We start from the raw sequence: 25,117 nt of genomic DNA, 5'->3' as shown, positions 1-25,117 counted from the left end.
GTGAGTTAAAGTAAACTTGTTTGTAACAGTCGAGTCCAGTGAGAAGTAAAAACAAAATGCTGAATGTAAGCGTGGTGCAAGTTTTAGTGGAACTTTATCTCTCGACGTGCGAAACTACATCACCGTAGCGACATTTGGAAACAAGTTCCTTTGACCTTTCAGGCATTTTTGTCAACATTTCCTTTGCGACCATAGTTGCTACCCGTTTTTCAAGCTTGGCTTGGGTTACTTGACCACTTTTCCAGAACCAATATTTGCGGTGTTATATTCGAACAAGACTATTAACTTAAACTTTTTTAAAGATTTATAACTTATAATTATATTCGGCTGATTTTGACTAACAAATCTTTTATTTTAATTGAATAACAATATTAAGTTTTGCAAGAATGTTTTATTAGCAGTAAAACAAATAACAGCTTTCAAAGATAAATAAAAGTTAAAAAGTAGAAAATAAAACATAAAGTACAGCTTTGGAAAAATAAATAAATTGTTATTTAAAAGAATATTGATATAAAATTTATTCTATTTCATCATAATTTTATTAAAAGTTATTAAGAAAGATTGCTTAAAATGCAGTTATCAAAAGTTAAAAAAAAAAGTTTATATAATCAAAAGAAGATTTAATTTCGTGCTTTGATAGAAATTAAAACTTGAGGTTTAATTGATGTTTCTAAAGTTTTAAACAAAGTTCATAGCTAACTATAACCAACATGAACTCAAAAAATAAAAATCAGACTAAATAATGTATAAATTTCTATAATAAGATTTTTGTTATTTCAAACTTTTTAGACAGATTATTTTATCAAACTTGACTTTTATAACAATATTTGTTTAAATAGTCATGTAGTTTTGAAAATATATAAAGATAACATAAGTTAATCAATTTTTGTTTATACAAAAATCTGATGTAGGCCTTCGTTTATCTTTTGTTTCAAATGTATATAATTGTGGTAAATTATTTGCAAAACACAAAATAGTAAGTTCAACAAAAAACTAAAAATAAAACATTTATACAAATTTGGTTTATACATATGAAACACAAACTAGAGCAAGAATTAAACTAACAAAGGTATGTGAAAGCTTTTGTACAAAAGAAGTCGTGAAAAAGGACTTTAAAAAGTACTGGCAAAAAAGACTGTGCATTAAACAACAAAACAGTCGGTGTAAAACAGGGTTAGTGAAAACGAATCTTAAAACGAGTTAGAAAATATTGTTTTTATTAAAACTTCTAATAGATTTGGCCAACCTACTAACATCAGTTTTTGTATTTACAAGTTTTTGAACCAGCAGTGAGTATTAAAAGCACCCCAATTTAGATGAAAAATAAAAAATTAAGATTAAACAAATAAAATTTCTACCAGTATAAGTCTACAAGTTTAATCTTTCACCAATACCAACTAGACTATAAGTGAAAATAATAAGTATTAAGTTAACTATGTGTTTCAACAACGTTTAAACTATTTACAAACTTAGTAGAAAATAAAAAATATATCTACTGTTCATTTTGCAGTAGATTAGATGTGACCCAAAACAGGAAGTAAAACAGCGAAAATATACATATGTACAAGATCTATTGCAAAATAGAAGGATTTTAAAATAGGGTCAAAGTAAATTTTGCAATAGACTTATGGCTAAGATCCACCAACAAATGAAAGAAAAGTAAAAAAGAAAACTAAATAACAAGTAAAAACCTAAATGTCAACAGAAATCTTTTTTTTTTAATAATATTTACATTTTAAGCGTAATAATTCATACTGCTTGAAACTATAAGATTGTGAAAACAACGTCGTAATTAAGTAAAAGCTTGATAATGCGGGTTCTGAACTAAAAATGTAAAGGAAGTTTTATTCAATTATATAGTCGCAAAGATTTTAATGGAATGGAACTCGTTTTAATTTTATTTTATAATTTTTTTGAATAGTGGTAATAAAATAAATTAAGTTTTTGCCAAGAACTTCTTAAAACCTTCAAAAAGATTGTTTTTATTAGTTGGTTACTTAACAAAACGTTAAGATCCTTATGTTAAATATTGTTGCTATGATAAATATGTCTTTATAAAAATACAAAACCATCATTTTGCATTAACCTTACACAGATTAACAAGGCAACCAGAAAAAGCTATCAAAAATTCCCCTAAACCAGAACCCCCTTTACAGGGTCCTGAGCGCTCCCGTGGCAACTTCTTGGAACAGCTCCTCCCTCTTGGCGTCCTCCTCCTCCGTCGGAGTGGTTATGCCGTCGATGGAGGAGTACATCTTTTCCCTCAGGTGCTCTCCGTACACCGTCTCGCTCCACGCCAGGTGCCTGCAGTAGTCCGAGGGCTTCTTCTTCAGCTTGGCTCCCAGCATCCACGGCTTCTTCTTGAACGGTTGGTACGAGTCGATGCACAGGTCTTCAGCTTCGTCGCGTTTCTCCTGTTAGCATGTATTTTAGCGATGTTATTAAGTGTGTTTTTAATGTAATGACAGTCTGAACTTAGGAAATCTGTCTTCTAAGTAAATTTTAAAGTTGCCAAGATTTTAAGAACTTTATAAGCTATAACTGGCAAAGCTAAAACTTTATAAATCTTTTTAAAACTTTTCTATGCTGCTTCTAGTGTCTTTAAGCTTTAAACTATTTTTATGGTATTGATATACTTTTTATCGTATTTTTTAAACTGTTTGAGCTTTACTTAAGCAATCTTATAGGTCTTCTGTAAAAATATACTTGGTACAATTAAACATTAAAACTAACTATTAAAACCTTTTAAGCAGTAGATAAATCTATTATTTTTCTTATGTAGTTTATTGTTCACTGTAACACTTTATCATCTGTAGACTGTTACTGTTATACCACTTATAAGACTTTAAATCACTAACAATTTTGAATTAAACATTTTTTTTAAGTTGCTAACGAAAATTATATTATTATCTGTTAAATTAGAAAATTCAAACCTGGAAAACTTTGAGGTCGTCCTCCATTCTCTGCCTCCCGTACTTGTCAACTTCCGCCCAGAAAGTCTTGTTGAAATGGTCGTACAACTTCATATCTGCCCGGTTCCACTTCAGTATCTTCTCACCCAGCTCCTCGTTTACCTGTGGTAATTTACAATTTGATTACAATTACATAAAACATAACATTTATTGTTTTTTAAAGAGTGTTTACTTAACTACTTATAATAGTTTACAGGTACACGGTAGTAGTTTAGCATAATCTATTGTCTCCGAGTCTTTTTACCTTCCTGTTTACGATGTTTACGATATACTAAATTATGTGATGTACGTAGAAAAAAAAATTCTTTAATTAACTCGAACTATAAAGCTGCATACTGCGTACAAATCTTTTGTTAAGTTGAAAAAATTAATAAAGCGGTAGAATAGTTTAAGAAAAAAAAAGCCTATAATACTTGTAAATAAAGTAATAATTTAAATGAGTAATACGAAGTTAGATATTGTAGATGTAGAACTTTCTCTAAAAAAGATTTATCAAACTTTAATAACATTTTAACTTAAACAAGGTGTTATATTGTGTCTTAAAAGCTACAATTAATCTTTTGCAACAAAAGTTGTTAACTTAGACAAACTTTAAATTTTGACAAAGTTAGGTTCACGTAAGTTTAATTTATTTTGGTAACTTTCACATATTTGTACCAGCTACTGGCTTTTACAAACAAACAGTTTTCAGCAATAAGTCATTCATAGAAACAAAAACGATCAATAACAGTTTTACAGTGAAGTTTATCTGCTAAAGCCGTTTGGCCTTGAATGTTTTGTAAACAAACAAGTTTCGCAAAAATGAAAAGCTAATTAATCAATAATAATTTTTAAAATGATTACTAATGAAAGAAACATATATTTTAGTGTTAGCTAGCTTGCTCAGATTTTTTAAACAACTTTTATAAATCTTAATTAATCTTCATTGTAGAGTCTAATTTTAGACCGAGCATACGAAATAAGTTTAAACATTATTTTCTGTTCAAAACATATTTTAACTAACAATTTTTTGTAAATAAAGTTGAATAAGTTATTAAGTCTTGGCTTTCACTAACAAATTCAAACAAACTGCTTATAATAAAATGCTATTTCTTAAGTTCACAAGTATAAAGACTTTTTTTAATATTTTAATTTATACATAACGAACAAGCTGTATGAAATAAAGAAATGTTTCTAAGTTAAAAATTAAACTGACAACTTTTAAATTAACTTACAAATAACTAGCTGATAAAAATGCACGTCCTTCAAATAAGCAAAGGTAGGTCACGTACTACTTAAGGTTTTATATTAAGCATGCTCATATGTTTTGCTTGTAAACTCAGTTAAAATGAAAATAATCAAATTAAAACAAGCACCAGCTAACACGCATTGTTTATAATTAAACTAAAAGAGAGTAAATTTATTTTAATCTCTAGTTAAAGTTGCTATCTGTCAGTTTTGAAAACAAAGGTTTACCACACTTACAAAATGTTTAAGCACTTCTCTTGTTTAAAAACATACTTGCAGTACTTTTTAATTTGTTATAAGTTACATAAATAATTAAAACTAATTGTGGTTATTGAATTTTATTTATACGGAGTTTTATTTTATTTATTTTGTCGCTACCATTAAGTTTGTTTATTTTAATTAGTTACTGATTTTAGGTAAAATAAACTTATGAGAAATCAAATCCAAAAGTTAAAACTTTACGTGTATTCAAAAAACTCATATTTAAACTTATGTGGCTGATTTTAGTTTTGTAATTTACTAATATACTCGTTTGTGGTTACTCTCATTAATACAATACCATACTTAATTTATATATAATAAAGCTTTAAACAATTAACGAAGTTTCAAAATAATATTTAAATATCTAATTAAATTGGTAATATTAAAATTATTTCTATGTAATGTACGTGTAACAGTGTTTGACTAATATCTGGTTTAAATATTTTTTAGTTCTGTGATGTGGCCAAGAAATAAGTGTTCAATCTTTCATTCTTAATTAAATTATTAGAATAACCACACAAAATCTATGTGGCAACCTCAAATCGTGTCAAATATTATTAGAGATCTTACACAAAGAATTTTTTATTTATTTTTAAATTCAGCATTTGTAGTAGGTTTATACAAACTAGTTGTTTGAAAATAAAACTATTTTTCCTGGCTAAAATTACAGTATTTGAAAACAACAACATTTTAGCAAGTCTAAATGAAATATTTTAGTTTGGGTTAATATTAAACATTAAAAAAGTATCATCAAATTATTTGAGGTATTATTAAAAATAAACAGATAAAGTATTTTTTGCATGTAAAAATAAATTGCACAACTAATTACGCTGTATTTTTAGTTTAGAATACTCGAAACTAGCGTACTTTAAATCTTGAAATTACAGTATTTCTTGAAAATGAAAATATGAATTAATCAAAATTAAGTTAAATCTATTTCATAGTTAACATTGGAAATATATACTTTCAAAATTTGCAATGTGTTATTGTTTCGTTCTCAAAAAATAGATTCAACTGTTTAACAAACAACTTCAAATTCATAAATATAATTCAACTCTGATTTAGACATTTTAAACAGACTTTTATGTTTTATGACGTAACATTTTTTAGCTATGTATATCAAAATTAGTGTTTATAACTAAATTTACGCTATAACATTATCAGTTTTTAGCAAGTTTATTCTGATGATGAACTAAACGAAGTTAATTAATAAACCTTTTTTAAATGAGTGACTTATGTTTAAATTTTTAGATGAGCAAAATTAATTGCAGCAAACTGCTGAAATAGTTTTAAAATCATAAATTAAACGTGTACAAACTTTGTACGTATGAGGTTAAGTTGTAATGAAATTTAAGAAATTAAAATATTAATCACGTATTTTTATCATTAAAAAATTGTTTAGGACAATTAAAAGACCCAAACCGTGTTCTGTGTTTTAACATCGAGAAAACGTGAAAAACTACTATTTTTTAATATTTAATTCTTTAAGTTTGTTTGAATGTAAGCGTTTATGTTTGAAGGTTATAAAAAACACCAAGAGTTTCTAACAAGAGATCTCACACAAAGCAGTTTTATTGTTTATACATATGAAATTCGTGGCTAGTTGTTTTCATAAAAAGTTTAGTTTTTTGTTTTGTAAAAGCAGCACGTTTAGTTAAGTCTTTTGATAATCTTCATCAATTACAATACCCTCAAGTTGTAGTCTTACATGTGTTGCATGAGAGAACAAACAATTGAAGCTAAGAAGTTTATTGTTTAGGTAACAATAAATCGTGATAATAACAAATTAATTTTTTGCACCAATTTGTTTGATTTTAAACTTAACAATGTTGTGAGTCAATGTTTAACAATTTACCAACTTTTTTTTGCAGTTAGAAATAAATCCGTGTTTACAAATCAAATTGCTAACATGCATACTTAACTACAGAACCTTGAAAAGGTTCTTTGTTAAGCCTTGTGTTAAAGCATGTGCTATGTTATTTTTGTAAGCTCAACGAACTTAGATAACGTTGTTCAGAATAGTTTAGTTTATGTTGATTAATTATAGTCGACTTTTTATGCTTTATTTTATTTTTGTACAGTTTAGATATTAAGAAAGTAGAAGAAATGTAATATTAGAAACCGTAATATTTTTTCAGACATTTTTAAATCGTATTAAGTAGTAAAACATGTTTATGTTCTTAATAACGTTTTACATGTTAAGTTTCAATCAAATCATGGGAAAAGCGAAAAATTTAAGATGTTTGAGTTCTGAACAACTACGATTAAATACCTCAATAGTGTAAATATTTAAAATAAATTTGCTTGTTTACAAACAATACCAGATGTTAAAAAGCAATCAATAAAGAAAAATGTTGTTTAAGTTGACTTAATGACATAAATTCGTGGCATGTATATGTTATATCTACTTCAAATGCTGTGTTTGAAAAATTTTAAGTTATTTTTATTCACGTAGATCTAAATAAAATATATTGTGTTTAGAGTAAACAACTATTTGAGTGCTATTAAATACTTTAAGTTTGCATACTTTTTTTGATTACGTTAGCTTAGCTTCAATGTTTTAGTATATTTGCAACGTAAAAAATAAACATAGTTAACAAACTTGTGGAAATACAGTTTATACTTAATAATAACAGGAATCTAAAACAGATACAGTCTGTCAGGCAAAGAGTATGAGGTTGATGACGTGCTTTCCGCTAAAGATAATTGTTTTAAGGAAAAGGAGTATAGCTTTTTCGTCCTGAATTTTAAGGGATGTTGATAATTTTATTTTATTATCAAGCTTATTTTAAAAATTGTTGTTTTTTTAAAGTTTTTCTTCTAAGCTATATATTTATTAATACAATTTCCGAAAGTTACAGCGGCACGCAAAAAAAAAAACATTTTAAATAAACACTCACAAAAAGCTACAAACCCTTTATTTAAAACATTAAAAAGTACATATTATAGGTCATGAGTATTCAGCCATTTTTATGCAATACAACAGCAGATTACAATGAATGGCATTACTGTTCTATATTTCCGTCATATAAATGCCGTTTTATATCGAATTTAAACGGTATTAAATGTTTATATCATTGCAGGTGTTATTCGTAACAACAAGTTATAATGATAGACATACCATTTGTATAAAGCTCATTTGAGTTTGTGTCTTTATTTAGCACTAAATTTTACTGAAAACCGATCAAATACTGGTTTCATAGATGGAAAATCTTGTTTAGGCTAGACTTAAGCGGGCTTATTTATTGATAGACACAAGGTGATATAAGTGCGTTTGAGTTTTATTTGTGTTGGAGTTTGGTTTCGCTTTATATTTATAAAAACATTAAATGTGGCAGCCTTCGTAAGTCAACTGTCATAAGTTTGTTATTATGTTTGTGTTGCTCAATCTTTTAATCTTTACAGGCAGAAACTTTTATATTTCAAAATTAAAACTTAACATGATAAAAGTGCCAAAGCAACGACACAACAATTTATTGATCTTAAAAATCTAAGTAAAATCTTAACTTAAAATAAAAGGTTATCTGCTAAATATTATTTTTCAATTTTTTGTCACCTAAAAAGCTTTAACATATACTAACACATCTGTTAGCGCCGGCCTTTTTTATGTTTTTCAAGGTAGAATATTGTTTCTTAATGTTCAGTAATCTATTATTTGTTACTGTAAACTTTTTTGTCACCTTAAAAGCATTAAGGTACACCACAGAACATAATTATTTATAATTTTTAGATTTAAGTGTGTTAATAAATTACTACTTTTGCTGCTTATTAAGCACTTAGCTGTGGTTTAATGTAGACATAAATGTACCTCAGCTATTTCTAAGAAATGCTGTTTTCTTAAAAATGTTTGTTAATAACTTACTTAACCTTTTAAAAACCACTCACTGTTAGTACTTTAGAAGCTAACTTTTTAAAGATATACACGGGTTGATATTTATTACACTTAAGGTAAGTGTATAAGTTTTATTCGTTGTTGGGCAAGCGTTCATAGATAAAATCAGAACCTTAAAGAATTTACTTTACTTCAAAATAAGTATCTACGGCTGGTAAATATCTTAAGTTAAGTGCAAAGTAGTTTTTCTTATTCAAAAATTTTAAATTCTAACAAAAATTAACTTTTAAAAGTATATTAGCATTACCTTACAAGCTGTCGCATAAAGTTTCGTACACACACTGTACCGTACAAAAGTACCAAAAACATCTTATTGTAATGTTTAATTAATTATATTATAAACAGTAAAAAAAAATTCAAACAATCTCATCACCAACCTCAGTCTTGGCTTCTTCGATCCTCATCTTGAACTTGATGTAGACGATGTCCTGCCAGTCCCAGCAGAGCTTGTGCTTGAGCATGATCAGCGATTCGTCGAAGAAGTCCGTGATGAGCACCAGCGAGAAGATGTTGGACATCTCCTGTATCCTGCTGTCGATGTAAGCCTCGTCCGTGTTTGACACGTCGTAGCTGTTTGAGATAAAAAAGAGATCATTGATTGTTAAAAATTAGTTGAAAATTTTGTATTTTATGGTTTTATCAAAAATGGTCAGTTATGAGCAGTTATTATTGTTTGATACGTCGTAACTATGAATATAATAGTAAAACAAAGGTTTGTAAAAATGCATTACTAGTTATAGTTAATAAATATTTATTTTATAAGCTGATGCCGGGTTTTTTTATTTGTAGCTTTACTTTTTTTTTTAACCGTTACTGCGTGGTAGAAATATGGTGAGTTATGATTAGTTACGATTGTAGTAATATAATGTTGTAAATAAACAATGACGATAGTGTTTTTTCAGCAAAATGTTAAAATTGGTAAGTTTTTTTAAGAAGGGATGATAAGCTGTTATATAGACTGCAGTGATTGTTTCAAATAAATTTAGTTTTGTTGTTTTTCAGTCCTGGACAAGAGGTTTAAAGGTATCCAAGCGGTATGCGACTTCAAAAGGTTTTTTGTGCATCCAGGTCCTAGGATAAAACATTTGAGAGCTTTTATCTTTGTCGTTAAATTAACAAAGTATATATGAACTAGTACTTTTTATTATTTTTCAGAGTTTAGCTTATCAAAAATTATAAAGCAAGCTCAATTAAAATAAATTTCAACCTTTAAGAAAATAAAGGGGTGCAGATGTTTTCTAGCTACGTTTCTGTTAGCATGTGTTAGAAACTAGTTTGTATGTTTTTTTGATGCAACGTTGTATTTAGTAAAGTCTTTTAACAGTGAAAGCCAAGGTAACAAATATAGTATTGTCATACTTACAAACCTATTTATAGTTTTTTTTTTTATATAAACCTGATGGTTTTGGTTTTAAACAAAAGTAAAGGGTTTAAAATACATACCTGTTAGTGTTTATAGCTTTGATTTTTTGATAACGGGTTTGACTATCAAGACAAGAAAGAAATAAGTTAATAAAAATAAGTCAAATTTATTTTTTTTTAAATTTAATGTCCAATAAATTAAATAACTAAACAGTTTGAAGCTTAAAGACTAAAGCAATCAAAAATCAATTACTGACACTAAAATACGTTAATTTTATTTGACATTAAACAAAGCTTAGACACTTACATTCATTCAAGTGCGCTAAACTACACTTCTCAGTGTTTTGTGATCTTTAAAGCTGCCAAAGCTCGTAAGCAGCTTACCAATAAACAAAAGCTCTCGTGCGGTAGTTCATGAACTTTAAAGAACTGCTAAGAATTCACTTTTTTTTTAAATTTGTTGTAAGACTTAACAACGTTTTTTATTTCCATAACACTGCGGCTTGCTTGCAAATTTTTTTACAACAGACTGCAATTCAATTAACAAGATTTTATGCGTCAACTTTGATTTAAATTTAACAAAAAAGAGGCGTTGAAATTACGTCGGAATTTCTGCATCCGCCAGGCTACTGTTTTATTGATAAAAAATGAAAAGGTTATGAAAGACTTTAATTGTGCTATTTTCAAAGCCTGAACGCAACCTCAAATCCAATCAAGACCGTTAATGCGACGTTTTTCGCCGGAAATTTTATGTGTTTGTGTCAGACATTTTCTTGTATCTCGATATTTTTTTCATATATATTTACTTGTACGGATGTATCGTGTCAGAATTGTTGGTTATTCTTATGCCTTCGGGTGCTCAAATGATGTAGTAACGTGATTAGAAGTACGCGAAAAGAGATTAAGAAATTATAAATGTGAAGGAATACTTTGTTTTGTAAAGTTCTGTATTTATTATAAAAATCATATTCCACTTTTGTTATATTAGTTTTAATCTAAAATTTTAATTATTTATTTATGTTTACAAGTAGTTTTAATGGATAGTTGTAAAGTAGAGTGTTTATTTTTCGTAAAAACAAACACTTAATATCTTAGACAAAAAGAAAATGTTACATTCCTTAACCTTTAAAACCATTTACTTATTTAATAAAATTAAACTTTTTATAAAAATAACAAAAAAAAAGTTTCTGCCTCTATTTTATAAAAACTAACTTTTTGTAAAAGATTATAAAGCAAAGTAAAAACAATGCTTGTAACAAAAAAAAACTTTATTATTATTCTCACAACAAAAAAATACCCGTTATCGAAGAACATGTGGTTCTTGGACCTGAAGTACCAATCGGTGTCCTTGGTGAAGAAACTGTCAGGTTTGTCGTAAAATGTCTGCAGTCTCAGTGCTGTCGTGTCGGCTTTCACATTCGCCAGCCAGTCGTTGAACGGTGATTGATCCTGAATAAGAAAAAATGTGTAAATAAAATTAAGAAATTGATGCTTATAAAGTTTTCTGTTTGTTTTGCGAAATAAGCAGCCTTAAAACAGCTAAAAGGCTTGCCTAAACTACATAAAGGAAAATATAACTTATTTGTACTTTATGAGCTAACTTCAGTTTAAATTTATACAAGAAACTTTGTTATAAGAAAAATATCTGAACCCTACTGATCAAATCTATCAACCTTATGTTTGTTCAAATCGTATTTTGAAAAGAAGCAGTTAAACTGTTAGTAAAATATTAGTTCAAATTCATTCAAGCTTAAAGTTATTGAACTATTTTAAAGAACAATATAAAAGTAGTTCATTTTATTCAAAAAATTTATACCGTTCTGTAAAAACTTTGTTATTAAGTTTCTTATATATACTTAAATATGATTATTGACGTTCGGCTATGTTAATGAAAAAAAAGTTGTCAATAAATCAACATTAAATTAATCTGACAAAACCTTTATTCAAAGCGAGAACTATCAAAGGACTTATTTATTATTTTTGCTTTAAGCTTTTGTTTTTAAAACAAGCTTAAGCGTGTATACCAAACTTTGCAATTATTACATCTAAGACCATTTTTGTTGAAAATAAGTCAACGTCTTTTAATTAAAATTAGATTTAAAGAGCTAAAAGTTTTATGTTGTTCACAACTTAGATAAGCCTTTATTTCTATAAAAACATAAAAGCGCTGTAGAAAATTTTAATTGCCTGTTTTATTCTCTTAAGCATTTTCAAGAAACAATTTTCTAATATCTAATAAGTTTAGGTTTTATGCCTTTGAAGCATAATTTAAAAAGATATGTATAAAGTAGTATATCTTATATAAACAAAAAAACTAACAACAAAGAAACCAAACACAGATTCCACGTTATCTTTTGGCGCCCTGATAATTGTGATGTATTGGGTCTCTGGGTAAACTATTTCCCTAAGGTTTTCAATGTTGAATCTGTTAAAATAACAAATCAGTTATAATGATTGTTATATACAGTTTGACCTATGAAATATTTGAAAAATTTTGCAGCCAATATTGGTTTTATATTCTTGAAAGTTCTTGCAAAGAGATATAAATGTTAAGTTTTAGTTTCACTTTAGTGTTAGTCCATAAATAAATGTAAAGTATAAGTATTAATGTTAGTAGTTGCAAATCGAGTAATTATTTTATTTTTCTATTTGTATTAGTAGTTACTAAATATGTACATTAGTTTTTAAAAAGTACTATTTACACTTTTAATTAGCTTAACTACTAAAACACTATTTTACATATAAGTATGTATAATCTTAAGGTACTGAGTTCAGCTTAATTAATTAGAACTAGCTTTTTTTTGTGTTATATTATTTTGTTTTAAAATTTTAAGGAAACTAACGTAATATGTTTGATAAACCATTAACTCAAAGAGACTAAATATTTATTATCCTTTATGCTTCTTCAGAGCTGAACTTTCTTAAAACTAGACGTATAACGAGATTAAATTAAGAAACTGCTACATTTTCAAAATATTATCAAAATTATGAATAAATTTTTATAAAGTCGAAACTTAACATGAAACTCAATTTTTGCATAAAATTTGAGCAATAAACATAAAGGCAGCTGCAAAAGCTTCTAGACCCTACGAAAGCTTGTTACAAATGTCAAAAAGTTTATCAAATCATTTTTGAGGTTTCTTGGTCAAAATCTTTTTATACATAGCCTGTGTAAGGTACTTTTAACCACTTGATTAATTAATTTAACTCTATAATACAATCGCAGCAATTTATAACCACATAATAAATGTTAAAAAAATTAACGGTTTTTCATAAGTTTGAAATCAGTGACTGTGTTCTTTTAACATATATGTCTATAAGTGTATATTTTAAATGAAGTATCATAAATAAAACTTATGCGGTATACAGTATATTTTCCATAATTTGAGTTTTCGTAAACCTAGATGTTATATCTATTACTAATAATATGCATTTAGTTATAAAAAATAATTCAAAAAAGAGTTCCAAGTGAATTAATAGTTAACTGTACAAAAAACGGTTTGATAAACTAAGAAAAAATTTGTTAAGTTGTATAACATGTTAAACATACTTTTTTAAACTAACTTTACAATAAACAAAAAAATATTATATTGTATTAAAGTAGGTTGTAAAATATTGTCAAACGAAGTAATATAAACTTACTGAAATTTAAAAAAGTTTAAAATTGCAACTTAGAGATCGTAAAACGAAATAACATTTCGAAAGTTCAAATCAAGTACGACAAAACAACAAACCGAAAATGATGGCCGATGATGTCATACTTGGGAAGTTGGGGGTCGATTAGCCTTTTGTCGATGTAGGCAGGGTAAGCCCCTAATTCCCAGTGACCCTTGAGGGGAAGGGCGACAGTCAGGTTGTGGGTATCTGTTAAAAAAAGTTATAAATTAATTTATAGTAATAAATATAGTTAAGTTTTAGGGGAACGCCGCTAAATGGTTACGGTTGTCTGTTAATAAAAGTTAAATATTAAATTAAATAAAAAAGTACTACAACATCAGAAGAAAAAGCATAGTACTTACTTAAGTTTAAAAAAGCAGCAAAATATGTTTTTAAAGTGCTTGAAAAAATTAAACCGTTAGTGAAAATGTTTTAAATAATTATAAGTTTATTTATATAGACCAGATGAATAAAACATAAAAGCTTATGTTCAAAATATTTATTTATTTTAATTGTTAATGTAAAGGTGCTGGTAAAAAAAGAACCTTATAAATGGGAAAATTGAAGCCTTGATTTAGTTTTAGTCAAAACAGCCCCACAGATTGGACAGAAAAGTGTATTAGTTAGTTCGTTATATTTTGAATTAAAGCCATATGATAGCTCAATATATGTGATTTGAAAGATTTGTATATATACACTTCACTGCAGTATTTTACATAGCAAAAAAAAAACTATTAGTAGCCTAATCTTAAATAGAAACTAAATTAATCAATAACAAACGATTATTTAAAATTTTAAAAAATCTGTTTTATCTAAAAATATTATATTTTAAAAACACGCTTTTTTTATATTTCAACTAACATCAAAACCTTAGAACATTCGAGAACTAGCATTGAAAATCGAGCTTTATTTGGATAAAACAATATTAATAAAAAAAGTGATCATCAATTGCGGTTTTTCCAGCCTTAATACGTGTTTATACAGTGCGGTTTTTACACGCCAAAGGTACAAGTAAAAATAAATTTAAATTGTATTTAATTGCGCTAATTCGATCTAATTAGGACTAAAACTTGTTGCCGTTTGTAAGATAAATTATATTGAAACGTCAGAAAACGACAGTTTATTATGGTACAATACTTTTTAATCACTGTTTGTGTATGTATTTTATATATCTTTCATTTAACCAAATTCTACAACTTTTATAGCTAATCAACATAGATAATTATTTAGAAAAAAAAAGTTGGGTCTTGAAAATTTTAACAAATGTTACTGATATTGATTATTTAAGTTTACTTATTACCAACTAGAAAAATTTTTATTTGGGTTTTTTATATAAGTTCCAATAAAATCAAAAATTAGTCTTACGGTATAATTAACTATATAAAATACAATCATCTTGCTATTATTAAATGATTATTTACAAAGTATTTATACAATTATTAAAAAAAATTGTCTACACTAATAATTGTCTTCTTAATATATGTAAAAACTATTATATTATGTACATAGTTAAGTACATAGTATGCATAGTTAAGCTTTTACCTAGGAAAATATCACAGTAAAGTAGCGTTTATATCAATTTGAACTACTATTTGTACAACAGCTAGTACAAACACATTATTAAATTTGTTACAAGTTATACAAACATGTTTTTATTACTAAACACTTTATTATTCTTAAGTAAGTCTGGGATTATACTAGTTATAACCATCTAAAGCAAGCTATTAATGTTTTTCTTAGAAAAAAATTAAGTAAAATGTGTTAAGGCTCCTTCAAATAACAAACATAAAAAGTTAGTCTAAAATAAACTTTGAAAATTTAATTTCAACTTATCAAAACATGATTTAGCACAGTTGTTTAAAACATCTCGTAAAATCCTAATTTACCAATTACTTACATTTATTTTTCACTAATCCTACCAGTAATTTTTTTTCAAGTTTTAATGAGCTTAAACTTTCAGTCTTGTGAGAAACTTACCCAAAACTTACTGTGAAAATTTTGTTTTTACCTCTAAAACCTTACAACTTCTTTATTACAACAAACATATCGCCAACTTCAAAGGTGTTTTGGTTTTGTTTCAGTAAACAAACTGTTATGAGTTGTACAATATATGAGAATATTTATAATGTTAACAGACTTTAAATGTAATACACAAAATCTTATCTCATTGATAACAATCACCTTGACATATATTTATAAACATAAAGTTGGACTTCAATCATAGTCATTTTAATTTGCTACAAACAAACATTTGGTTTTAAACATTTTCTTGCTTTATTTTGGACATGGTATATTGAACAGTTTTTCTTTATGGTAAGTTTTTAGAAAAAGATGTTGAAAATAAAACTGTTTTAAACATAAAGATAGTGCTGCAACAAAGTAAATTTTTCGAAATCCGCTAACTATATTTAGCAGACTTAAGTTGGTAAGTTTTTTCATTGTGCTTGTTTAATAATGTTTTGAATATTGCTTATGTAATACGTGAAAAATTTAAGTTTCAGACTTTTTTCTAAACAAATAATTTCAAATTATCTAAAAAGTCTAAGGCAATTTTGTATTTGCTAGAAATGACACGTTAAGTAATTTTTTTATTTAAGTAACTTTATAATTGACAGAACAAGTTTTTTTGTTTTAGAGTACAGACAAAACGTAACGTTCATATTTCGCTATTAACCAAATGTCAAATCTTTAAAGGTTAAATTTTATCAAGACAGCCAGCTCCAAACTGTTACATAAACATTAAACATTCCAATTTTTTTCATACAAAGAATAAAATTACAATTTTCTACATAAAACGTGTCAATCGCAAAACTAAAACATTAAATCAACAAGTTTTCATTAATAAAAAAGAGAGAGCAACTCACTTTCTTATAAACGTGTCAACTTCTTAAACTCCATAAAAGTTTCAAGTTGAAACATTCCACAAGAACTTTAATCCTTCGGCACCAAAAACAACCACAGCTAATTGCTTACGGCGAAATTTTAAATTCTGAAAACTTGCTAGGCAACGCGAAATCGCCTAGCAACAAAAAAAACGGGTCAACTGGAATTTGTCAATGGCAGTTTTTGTTAGCAGTGTGACAAATCTCTAATTTGCTAAGCGCCCTCCGTAATTGCTCACTTCAAATGCGACATAAGTATTTAGGTCAGAGTGAAATGTTGCAACTTTCAAAGCTTTAATCTTCTTTCATCTTTTTCTGAAGATAAATACACATTTTCTAGGCATCTAAATGTGACAGGGCTTCCACTTGTAAGTGGATACTCGCTTGTAAGTGGGGTGTCGAGTTTCAAAGGGGACATTTTTGTGACTTAAATTGCGGTTTTGCGTTTTGCAATGAGATTGAAACTGATAACAAAAAGTTTTGAGTGTTGTTTGAAGGTTTTGATACGAAGATTTTGGATGTGAATTCAAGCGTTCAGCCAAGACGTGTATTTTATTACAAAGGATATTTTTGTAGTCTTTGTTTAATTATACATTTAAAAAATAAATTTTCAGTTTATTTAAAAGCTCAGATGTAAGTATCAAGTTTCAAAAAATACTTTTTTAACTTTTTATCTGTTTTGTAATGTGGTTTGGTATCTTACAAAGCTGTTTATTGTCAATTATGTGAGAACAACGTCAACTGTTCTTGATGTAAGTGTACTAAATGGCGAACCATGTTACAATAAAACAAACAATAGCGATTTTTGTTTGTATTTTATTTTCATTTTACCAAGCGTACTCATAAACACGTTTGTATTATAAATGAACAAAAGTTTTTCACACAAATAAATGTATTCATTTTCAAAGACACTTTGTTGTCGCCTTTTCAATGTGGTTTAGTGTGTTTTACGGATACACACCATAAAATTAAAAAAAAAAAAAGATAGATAAAAATACACTTAAAAAGTTTCCAAATCACAATATACAGTTTTATTTTCGTTAACTACTTGTTCTTAAAGTGTGTAAAGTTGTACAATACACACAGCTAAAAATAAAAAAGTAAGTTTTGAAGTACTTACTGTGTGTAGCTGTTAATCACTAGTTCTAGGAAATTTTGAAATTTTTCACAACCTTTTATAAAACTAACATAAGCACGAAAACAAGATGAATTTTTAAATTGTTTTGAACCGAGTTTTTTTTACTAAACACTGTATAAATTCAAGCAACAAAAACAAATTTAAGCGTGAAATCTTCACCTAAACAAAAAATAAACCTGACCAACGGCCAAAATAAAAAATCTATTACGTTTTTCAATTTATTGTTTAGTATTTTAAGAACTTGATGTGGCCTCCGATTTAAATTGTTATTGACATTACGAAACAATTCTTATGGTCAATTTCGAATAAATCATTTTAACGTTCAAAATTTCATTCTATAGAAAAGAAATGTTTGTTTTCAAAATTTCACATTTTTATGTACGTTTTTTTGGTTAAAACAAAAATAAAATAAGCTTTTTTTTTCAAAATAATATAAATCATAATTAACAAAAATAAGTTTTGAATTATCAAAATTACAGACTGCGTGAAAGGAATTTGTACAACAATGTGTCAATATAAAGATTAAGAAAGAAAAATCGGGCTAAACAGAAGATAAGTAAGAGTAATTTCAGTGGCGTTTCGATAGATTGCAATCTTATTGAATTGAAACGATATTAGGAGCTTGAAAACAAATATAAAAAAAGTAAATTATGCGTCGTTTAAGAGGATAGCAAGGTACAAATTTCAGTTTCACTTATGCAGTAACTTAGTTTCAACATATAAATCATATTAAAAAAAAAATTACATTATTTTCAAACAAACTAGTTATAAAATAATTTTTGATAAAAACCTTTTGATGTTTTTTATTAAATGTTTAGTAATTTATCTGACGTAAGTTTTGTATACTTTTATGCTCAATACCCTTTATAAAAAAAGCTTAATTTTTTACCAAAATCCTCAAACATATAAACAAAAGCTAAAAAATAGGAATTTTTTTGTTTGTAAAAAGTTATAAAAGTATTAGTACTTAAACTGCAAGGTTGTTTTTATAGTCTTTTAACCTTTAATTCGTGTTGTATTAGCAAGTATTTTGATATTGACTACAATTGTTATTGACAGAATAAGTAAGTGTGTAAGTGGTTATCAAAGCTGTTAGGATTTAAAATAGTATAAATCAAAATGTTTTCTAAATTTTTGTAACAAACTGCCATAATCTTAAATGCAAATAAAACAGATTAAAATTATAGTTCTTATTAAGTAGCTCAACCAACGATGTTTTTGCCATTTAAGTACGATTATTTAACGTCTATCAACCTTATAAGTTTGTTTAAGTTTAAAGTCTTGAATTAAATGCCTACCTTATTAAAATATAATTTATTGTATGCGATAGCTAGAACTATGTGGCTTTTAGTTAGAAGTGCTCGGTTTTAGTCATTTAACTTATCTCTTAAACTCAATTACACTAGTTTATATTTTAGTCATGATTTTGATTTAGTGTTTGTAAATTTAAATTTTCTGATACATAAGCTAATTAAGAAGATTGCATAGTCATATTAAAAAAAGAAAAAAGTATCGGTATGAACTGGTTATCAATATTTAGATTAACGTTTTTACAAAAAGCATAATTTTCGTAGTTTAAAAAAAATTTCCATAACTCAGTTGTTTACTATAATTTTTTACTGTTAATGGAAATATATACTGTTGTTATATTAAAAGCACTTGAAACATTTTTGCTTTCTACTTGTTTTAGTTTTTTACTCTTAATAAGTCTAGAGGATGCTTTTCACAAGACTGTGGAAAAGTCTATGACCACAAAATTAACATTTCTTTAAGTATTCGTGTAGTAAAAAAAACATTGTACATAGTCGTAGGAAATTCTGAAGATGATTTTGAACAAGGTAATGCTAAAGTATTATATCAAAATAAGGGCTTCTTTAAATATAAACTATTGTTTGAAATTGCTGCCTTGCTTGTTCTTATCAATTCTTACTGTTTATTTGATTTTTTTAATACCTGTTGATTTTAATAAGAATTGTTTTTAACTGAGAACTAAATTAGGTGAAACCTAATTTCATAATATAGTACTAAAATATAATATTCGTACAAACAGGTAAGTAACAAAAATCTTAGCATGGTTTTGGACATGTTGAATGTTAAAGTCATATACTTAAGTTCTATTAAAAAACTTAGTTTTGCTCCAAAATGATGCTTCCTTTTGCTACTAACCTGCAAATCTGAGCATGATATTAAACATTGGAGATGATCTAGTTTTGTGAGTTTTCAGAAATAAAATAACAATCTTAACTATTATTTATTTAGATATACTTACTAGACCATTTCAAAGCTCTTTCTGTTTAAGAATATCAACTATTTATTTCTACTTATACTCACCAGCGAATCTCAACATGATATTGGACATGGTGGATGATCCGGTCTTGTGGGTCTTCAGGAACACCACGTTGGTCACCGTCTTCGTGCAGGTTCCTTCCACCTTCCTGAAGGTTGAAACGGGTCGCTTGGGTCCGCTGTATCCCGTGTTCTCCCTCTCCACCTTGGAAGAGAAGGATCGGGACTTGGAGCTTAACAGGGAGCGCTCTGTTTGATAAACTTTTAATTATAAATACATTTGGTGAGTTTTTTTTTATTATTAAAAACTCAGTGTTAGAAGTTATGTTCTGTAAAATTTGATAAACGTAAATCTTAACAAATGTAAAATGGTCACGAGTTTAAAGTTGTTTGAAAGTGAAACTCTTGGTGCTGATTTTTTATCTGCTGTGTTATGAAAAGTATCCAAGAGTTCGATGTACAAATCATAATTTTTAATAAAATAAGTAACCGATTTGTTACTACAAAATATTCTTTAGCATAGAGTAACTATTTCTTTAATTTTAAATAAATATTAGAAAGGCAACTTATTTCACATAAAATACTAGTGCCTAAGCTAACTTGGAGTTTAAACAATTAGCTTTAAGTTCTGAAATAGTTTACCGTCTACATAAATCTTTTTATATTAAGCTAAAAAATAATGCGAAAAACCCTAAAAAAAACCCTTAACCTGTGCTTTGCCCTAAACTTATAACCTTGACAAACACCTACGATTTAAAATTTTATTAAATATTTTTTTTCTTTAGACTTTGATGTACATAATTAGTTCATCACATCGATACTACAAACCCAAATGTTTAACCAAAACCACCATAAAATTCGAAATTCAAAACCCGGACCAAAACCATAAACTCGATCATTCAAATAACAAACAAAACTCTAACCATTTATTACTAAACAACCTTTAAAACTTGATCATTATTAAATTTTTACATGATAAACTTAGTGCTTTTTGTATAAAAACGTTATTCAATATGGAGCTAGATATTAATCGTTAGTTCAGTGACGATCAGAAAAATATTTTCAACAAAAATCTACCTGAATCAGGATGATTGAAGCTCCACAGGAGAAAAGCAACCACAACCACGAACAATATTTTCAACGCTGGGTGGCTCCTTCCTCGCATGATTGCGCTCATCGTTGTTGAAGCAGAGCTTCCGCTTGGGGGCTGTGAAAATAAGTAAATCAAATCAAAAATAAAAAAAATTACTTGAAAAAATAGTTTTTTTTTCCTACGATCGGTGGCTTGAATGATTAAAGTCAAATTTACTAAACTAATAAAAGATACAGAGTTTTAAAGTTGTCTAACCAAACTGATTTACATCACTAGGCCTTAGACTATGAGATTTTATAAAACATTATAAAAGTAAAAGAAAAGTTTAATGCTCATTTATCAAATTAAATTATTTTTACTTAGAACTTGAATCATCATCAAGTGTCCGCCCCCCACTTTGGGAATCACTAATTTTTTTTTTGTTACATTGATCATTCAACTTGTTTGTTGTTCTTATGGAGAAACTTTTTAAGATTTAAGTTGGCTTCATACCAAACATCTGCGCTTCTTGCTTTGTGCAGATAAACTGCTTAACTAAGGCATCAGTATATAGCGCTTAAGTGATGTTTGACGATTTATTTGTAGTTCGATTCACTTTATGTACATTAAGAGTGATACTATGTTTTTTTGAACGAAAAATAAGTGCTAAAAATGATTTATCCTTGGACCTGGTTTACGAAAAAACCTTTTTGTTATCGATTAATACAACATTTATAAAGTTTGACGTCTTGTTCAGGACTTTATCTTGTCAAAAATTATCAATTACATATGTTGATGTACTTTACAAAGTAAATATAACAGTATTTGAAAAATTATTTTGCAACGGTAAAAAGCGTAAAGTCATTAAAAGGAAACTAAAATTAGTGGGTGTTATCTTACATAGTGTTTCACTTATTAGATAATGTCCACAAAATTCTCTAAAACATCGTTAGCAAATAATACAATTTAAAGTCTAAGAGTAAACACTAAGTGTTTTTTATTTTCTTGACTTGTTTTTATTACTGTCAAAATTCGTTTTGATAAAACAAAGCATGCGTGATTAAAGAACTCAATACCTAATGTGTCAATTTAGAGTAATTTAAAGCTGAACTTGAACTGTACTTCGTGAATCATCAGGGCTAGTTAGGTCAGTAAAAATTAAGACTGACATATTTTTTTTTGTTTTAAGGCATCAAATATTTAAAATGACATAAAACCTATTTTGTAATGGTCAGAAAAATCTAATTTTCTACGAAATTACTTAATCAAAATGACTTCAAAACGAATTATGAAAAAAAAATTTCACGCTTATTTAAACGAAATTTGTGCAATTTGGAGCAAATATATAAATTGTTTTTTGAGAAACATTTTGATTCGCCATTTAGTCACGTATTGTAGCAATCACAGAAAAACAAGTCACAAACAAAAAGTATAAGGACGTCTGCAAACTAATATAATGGAAAGGTCCACTAATGAGCCCATCCTATATTATAAAGTGTGCCGACATTGCAGGGTTTCAGGTTGCAACTGTGTAATTGCACTACTACAGAGTGTAATGCAGTGTATTTTCTCTATACCGCGCGTAAGGTGCATAATTGCTTCAACATCAAGTTCAAGACTGCAGCGGATTACACATGTTTCATTGCACAATAAACTATTTCTTTCTACTAATGAAACTCTTGATATGAGAAATGTATTTAATTTTTATATAAAAATACAAATATTTTAGCTTTTTTTTAAATTTTTTGTACACGTTACAGCCTATATTACAGATTAAGTTGTTGTTGAAATATATCCTATAACGCTGTAAGCTTTACATACTCCATATTAAACTAGTTCAGTAAACAAAGTTGATATGTAGGTAATCTCTTTTAGAAAAAGTTTAACATTTTCTCCATACTACAATGCAAACATAATTGCTTCAGTTTTTAGTTGAAGTACAACTTTTTGTTGTTTTCTTGGAAGTTAAGTTTTTTTGTTTTGATTTGACCACTTTTATTAAATCCAGTTCAGTTAAGTTTATACAACTTAATTTGCTATTCGATATTTCAAGTACGTATTAAATTGTTTTAAAAGTCTTACAAGCTCTTATGAATAAAGTAATACTTGTTAAAAGTCAATCATCTTTAATAAACTTACTTTTAATATATCTATTTTTTATGTAACTTTTTTTCTAGCTTTTTTTTATTTTGAAGACTTTGATGAAACGTTACAGGTTTTCATTCTTTAGCCATATAAATTTGTTTTTTTTTTATAATAGTTCTAAAGTTTTAACGATTTAGTATTGAAGTTAACAATTTAAACTGTATTTTTTATCTTGCAAAAAAAAAAGTTAGTTTAAATCTCAAGTATATACATTTTTTCGCTATAACTCATGATAAAACGAATATAACTTAAAATAATTACAATTACATGAGGTCAAAACCAAACTCATGTTAGCTCTCAAAAAGAATAAATTTCTCTTGTTCATTACATTAAAATCGTGACTAAAAAAAGACGTTTGAACTTGGCTAACCAGAAAAACACAGACTGAAACTTAAAACATCTACAAAAAATATTTCAACTCTTATAACATCTTAAACTTTCTCATCAAAACCAGCAAAAGCTGTGTCCGACACAAAAACATAAAAAACATATTGCAGTAGAAAAACACGTAGAAATTTGCACACAGCGTTTTAACAATGAGCTAATTGTGGCTGGCAACTTTTGCTGGCCCGCATGCCCTCAGGCTGAAATGCGAAAATCTCAACGTTTCAACGTTCTCTGTGACGCAACAATCGGAAGTGTTAAATCTGATTCCGATCTATTTGATAACGTTTTTGTTTTTTTTTTTCAAGATGAATCTAGTTTTTATGTTGTTTATTAAAATAATTTAAAACTTATATTACTTGAACAGAAATAACTAATTTAGTTTTGTTTGTTTCTTTTGCATGTTAAAGTAGAAAGTTTGATTGCATCTGATAAAAAAAATATTTTAGAAATTTCTAATAAAACTAGTGACTTTTATCTCTCAGTATTTAGAAAACCACTATTTTGATAATCTGACGTAAGTTTCTTGGTTCTTATGTTAAAATCGTAAAACAAAGTATTTAATCTGATAATCTTGCATATTTTTTAAATTTCTAAATGCCGAATTTGGCGTCTTTATCTTGTCGACATGGGCAAAATTGTCCACAACTTAGTATAATTTGTCACGAGGCATATGTGCAATTATTTATTTTAAGGTTTTTTCTACATTTGGAATTACGAAATCGATTTGACGGCTTCAAGCTAATCGGCATAAGTTTTAACATGTTTTAAGCAAACTTTACTTCCCAACACTTAATAGCTATAAATTTTCATAATTTATGGTTACTTAAATACACAGTTTTTTTAATTATTTGCTGCTTAAAACTTGTGTTTGTTTAATATTCCATCCGTCTGATAAAAGCGACGTGTTAATATGTATTACAACACAACCGGTTTGAAAGTACATCGGATATTGTGTTTAGTTGAGTATGTCTTTAAAACAGTTCAACTTGGTTTATAGTTATTTATCTTATAATGTAAATTAGAATGCAGAACAAAATTAATTTATTTATTTTTATTGATTATCTACTTAGTGCAGTCTAACTTTTTAAATATTAATACCGCTGATCACGATTAAATATCTTTTAGTTTCTGATTTTAGAATCTAAATTTTGTTTTTAAACAATCTGAGTTCGAAAAAGCAACGATATTTTCAATACAAATACGGTGCTGATCGTAGAACTATAAACTGTTTAAATTTAACTTTATTTTTTAATATAAAATACTTTAAGCAATAATAGTTTTTAGCGTCATTTCACTAAAAGTAGGCTAAATTATGGTCAAACAACCTTAAGATAGAGTAAATTGAATTTACGTTTGAAAAATTTCATTTTAACTTTATTTCAAACCAATTTTATTAAATGTTGTTCGTAAAAAATAAATTAAAGGATATTGAAATATTTTACTACTACAATCTTAATATTAAAATTAATAAACATCAAATTAAATTATTTAAATACAGTGAATTTTATGCACATAATCTTTCTTGATAAAAAAATTTAGAGACTAAACAGCTGCTTAATGAAAAGAGCTAACAAGATTTTAATAACATTTATTTCAAATTTCAAAATACCAAATGTTGAACAATGCGAAAAAATTAAATGATTAATATTTGGTTGAAAAATATAACCCCTTTTAAATAAAAAAATTGATATTATAAAATTTATAGTTTATACAAAAAACTACAAACTTAAAAACTTACAGAATAGGAAGAAAACTTCATCTGTTGATGCTTCTTTTTGTTTAAACTGTGACAGAATGTTTAGGTGAAGTATAAATATTGAAACAAAACAAACGTTC

General features: G+C 27.2%; 1 protein-coding gene across 3 annotated transcripts; it reads right to left on the bottom strand.

The window, feature by feature from the left end:
* Positions 1–849: 849 nt before the first annotated feature.
* On the bottom strand, positions 850–25,117 carry LOC145834038 (galactose-3-O-sulfotransferase 2-like). 3 transcript variants are annotated; one of them, XM_082941360.1, is made up of 9 exons: positions 25,020–25,117; positions 20,755–20,884; positions 19,723–19,938; positions 13,449–13,578; positions 12,034–12,139; positions 11,012–11,163; positions 8,730–8,922; positions 2,934–3,074; positions 850–2,414 (listed from the first exon to the last, which is right to left on the bottom strand). In XM_082941360.1, exons 1-9 carry the CDS (start codon positions 25,038–25,040, stop codon positions 2,151–2,153), a joined length of 1,353 nt encoding a protein of 450 aa, XP_082797486.1. In that variant the 5' UTR covers positions 25,041–25,117; the 3' UTR covers positions 850–2,150. The 3 variants fall into 3 exon arrangements, with proteins under 3 accessions (XP_082797486.1, XP_082797487.1, XP_082797488.1); XM_082941361.1 differs by having other exon boundaries at positions 19,723–19,926; XM_082941362.1 differs by lacking the exon at positions 25,020–25,117 and adding an exon at positions 22,889–23,002.

This window comes from Thalia democratica, chromosome 4 (genome assembly GCF_965202585.1).
Source record: "Thalia democratica chromosome 4, ktThaDemo2.hap1.1, whole genome shotgun sequence".
In the NCBI taxonomy this organism is placed as follows: domain Eukaryota; kingdom Metazoa; phylum Chordata; class Thaliacea; order Salpida; family Salpidae; genus Thalia; species Thalia democratica.
Note: the sequence above shows the minus strand (reverse complement) of the source record. Positions and strands in the feature narration are given on the sequence as shown.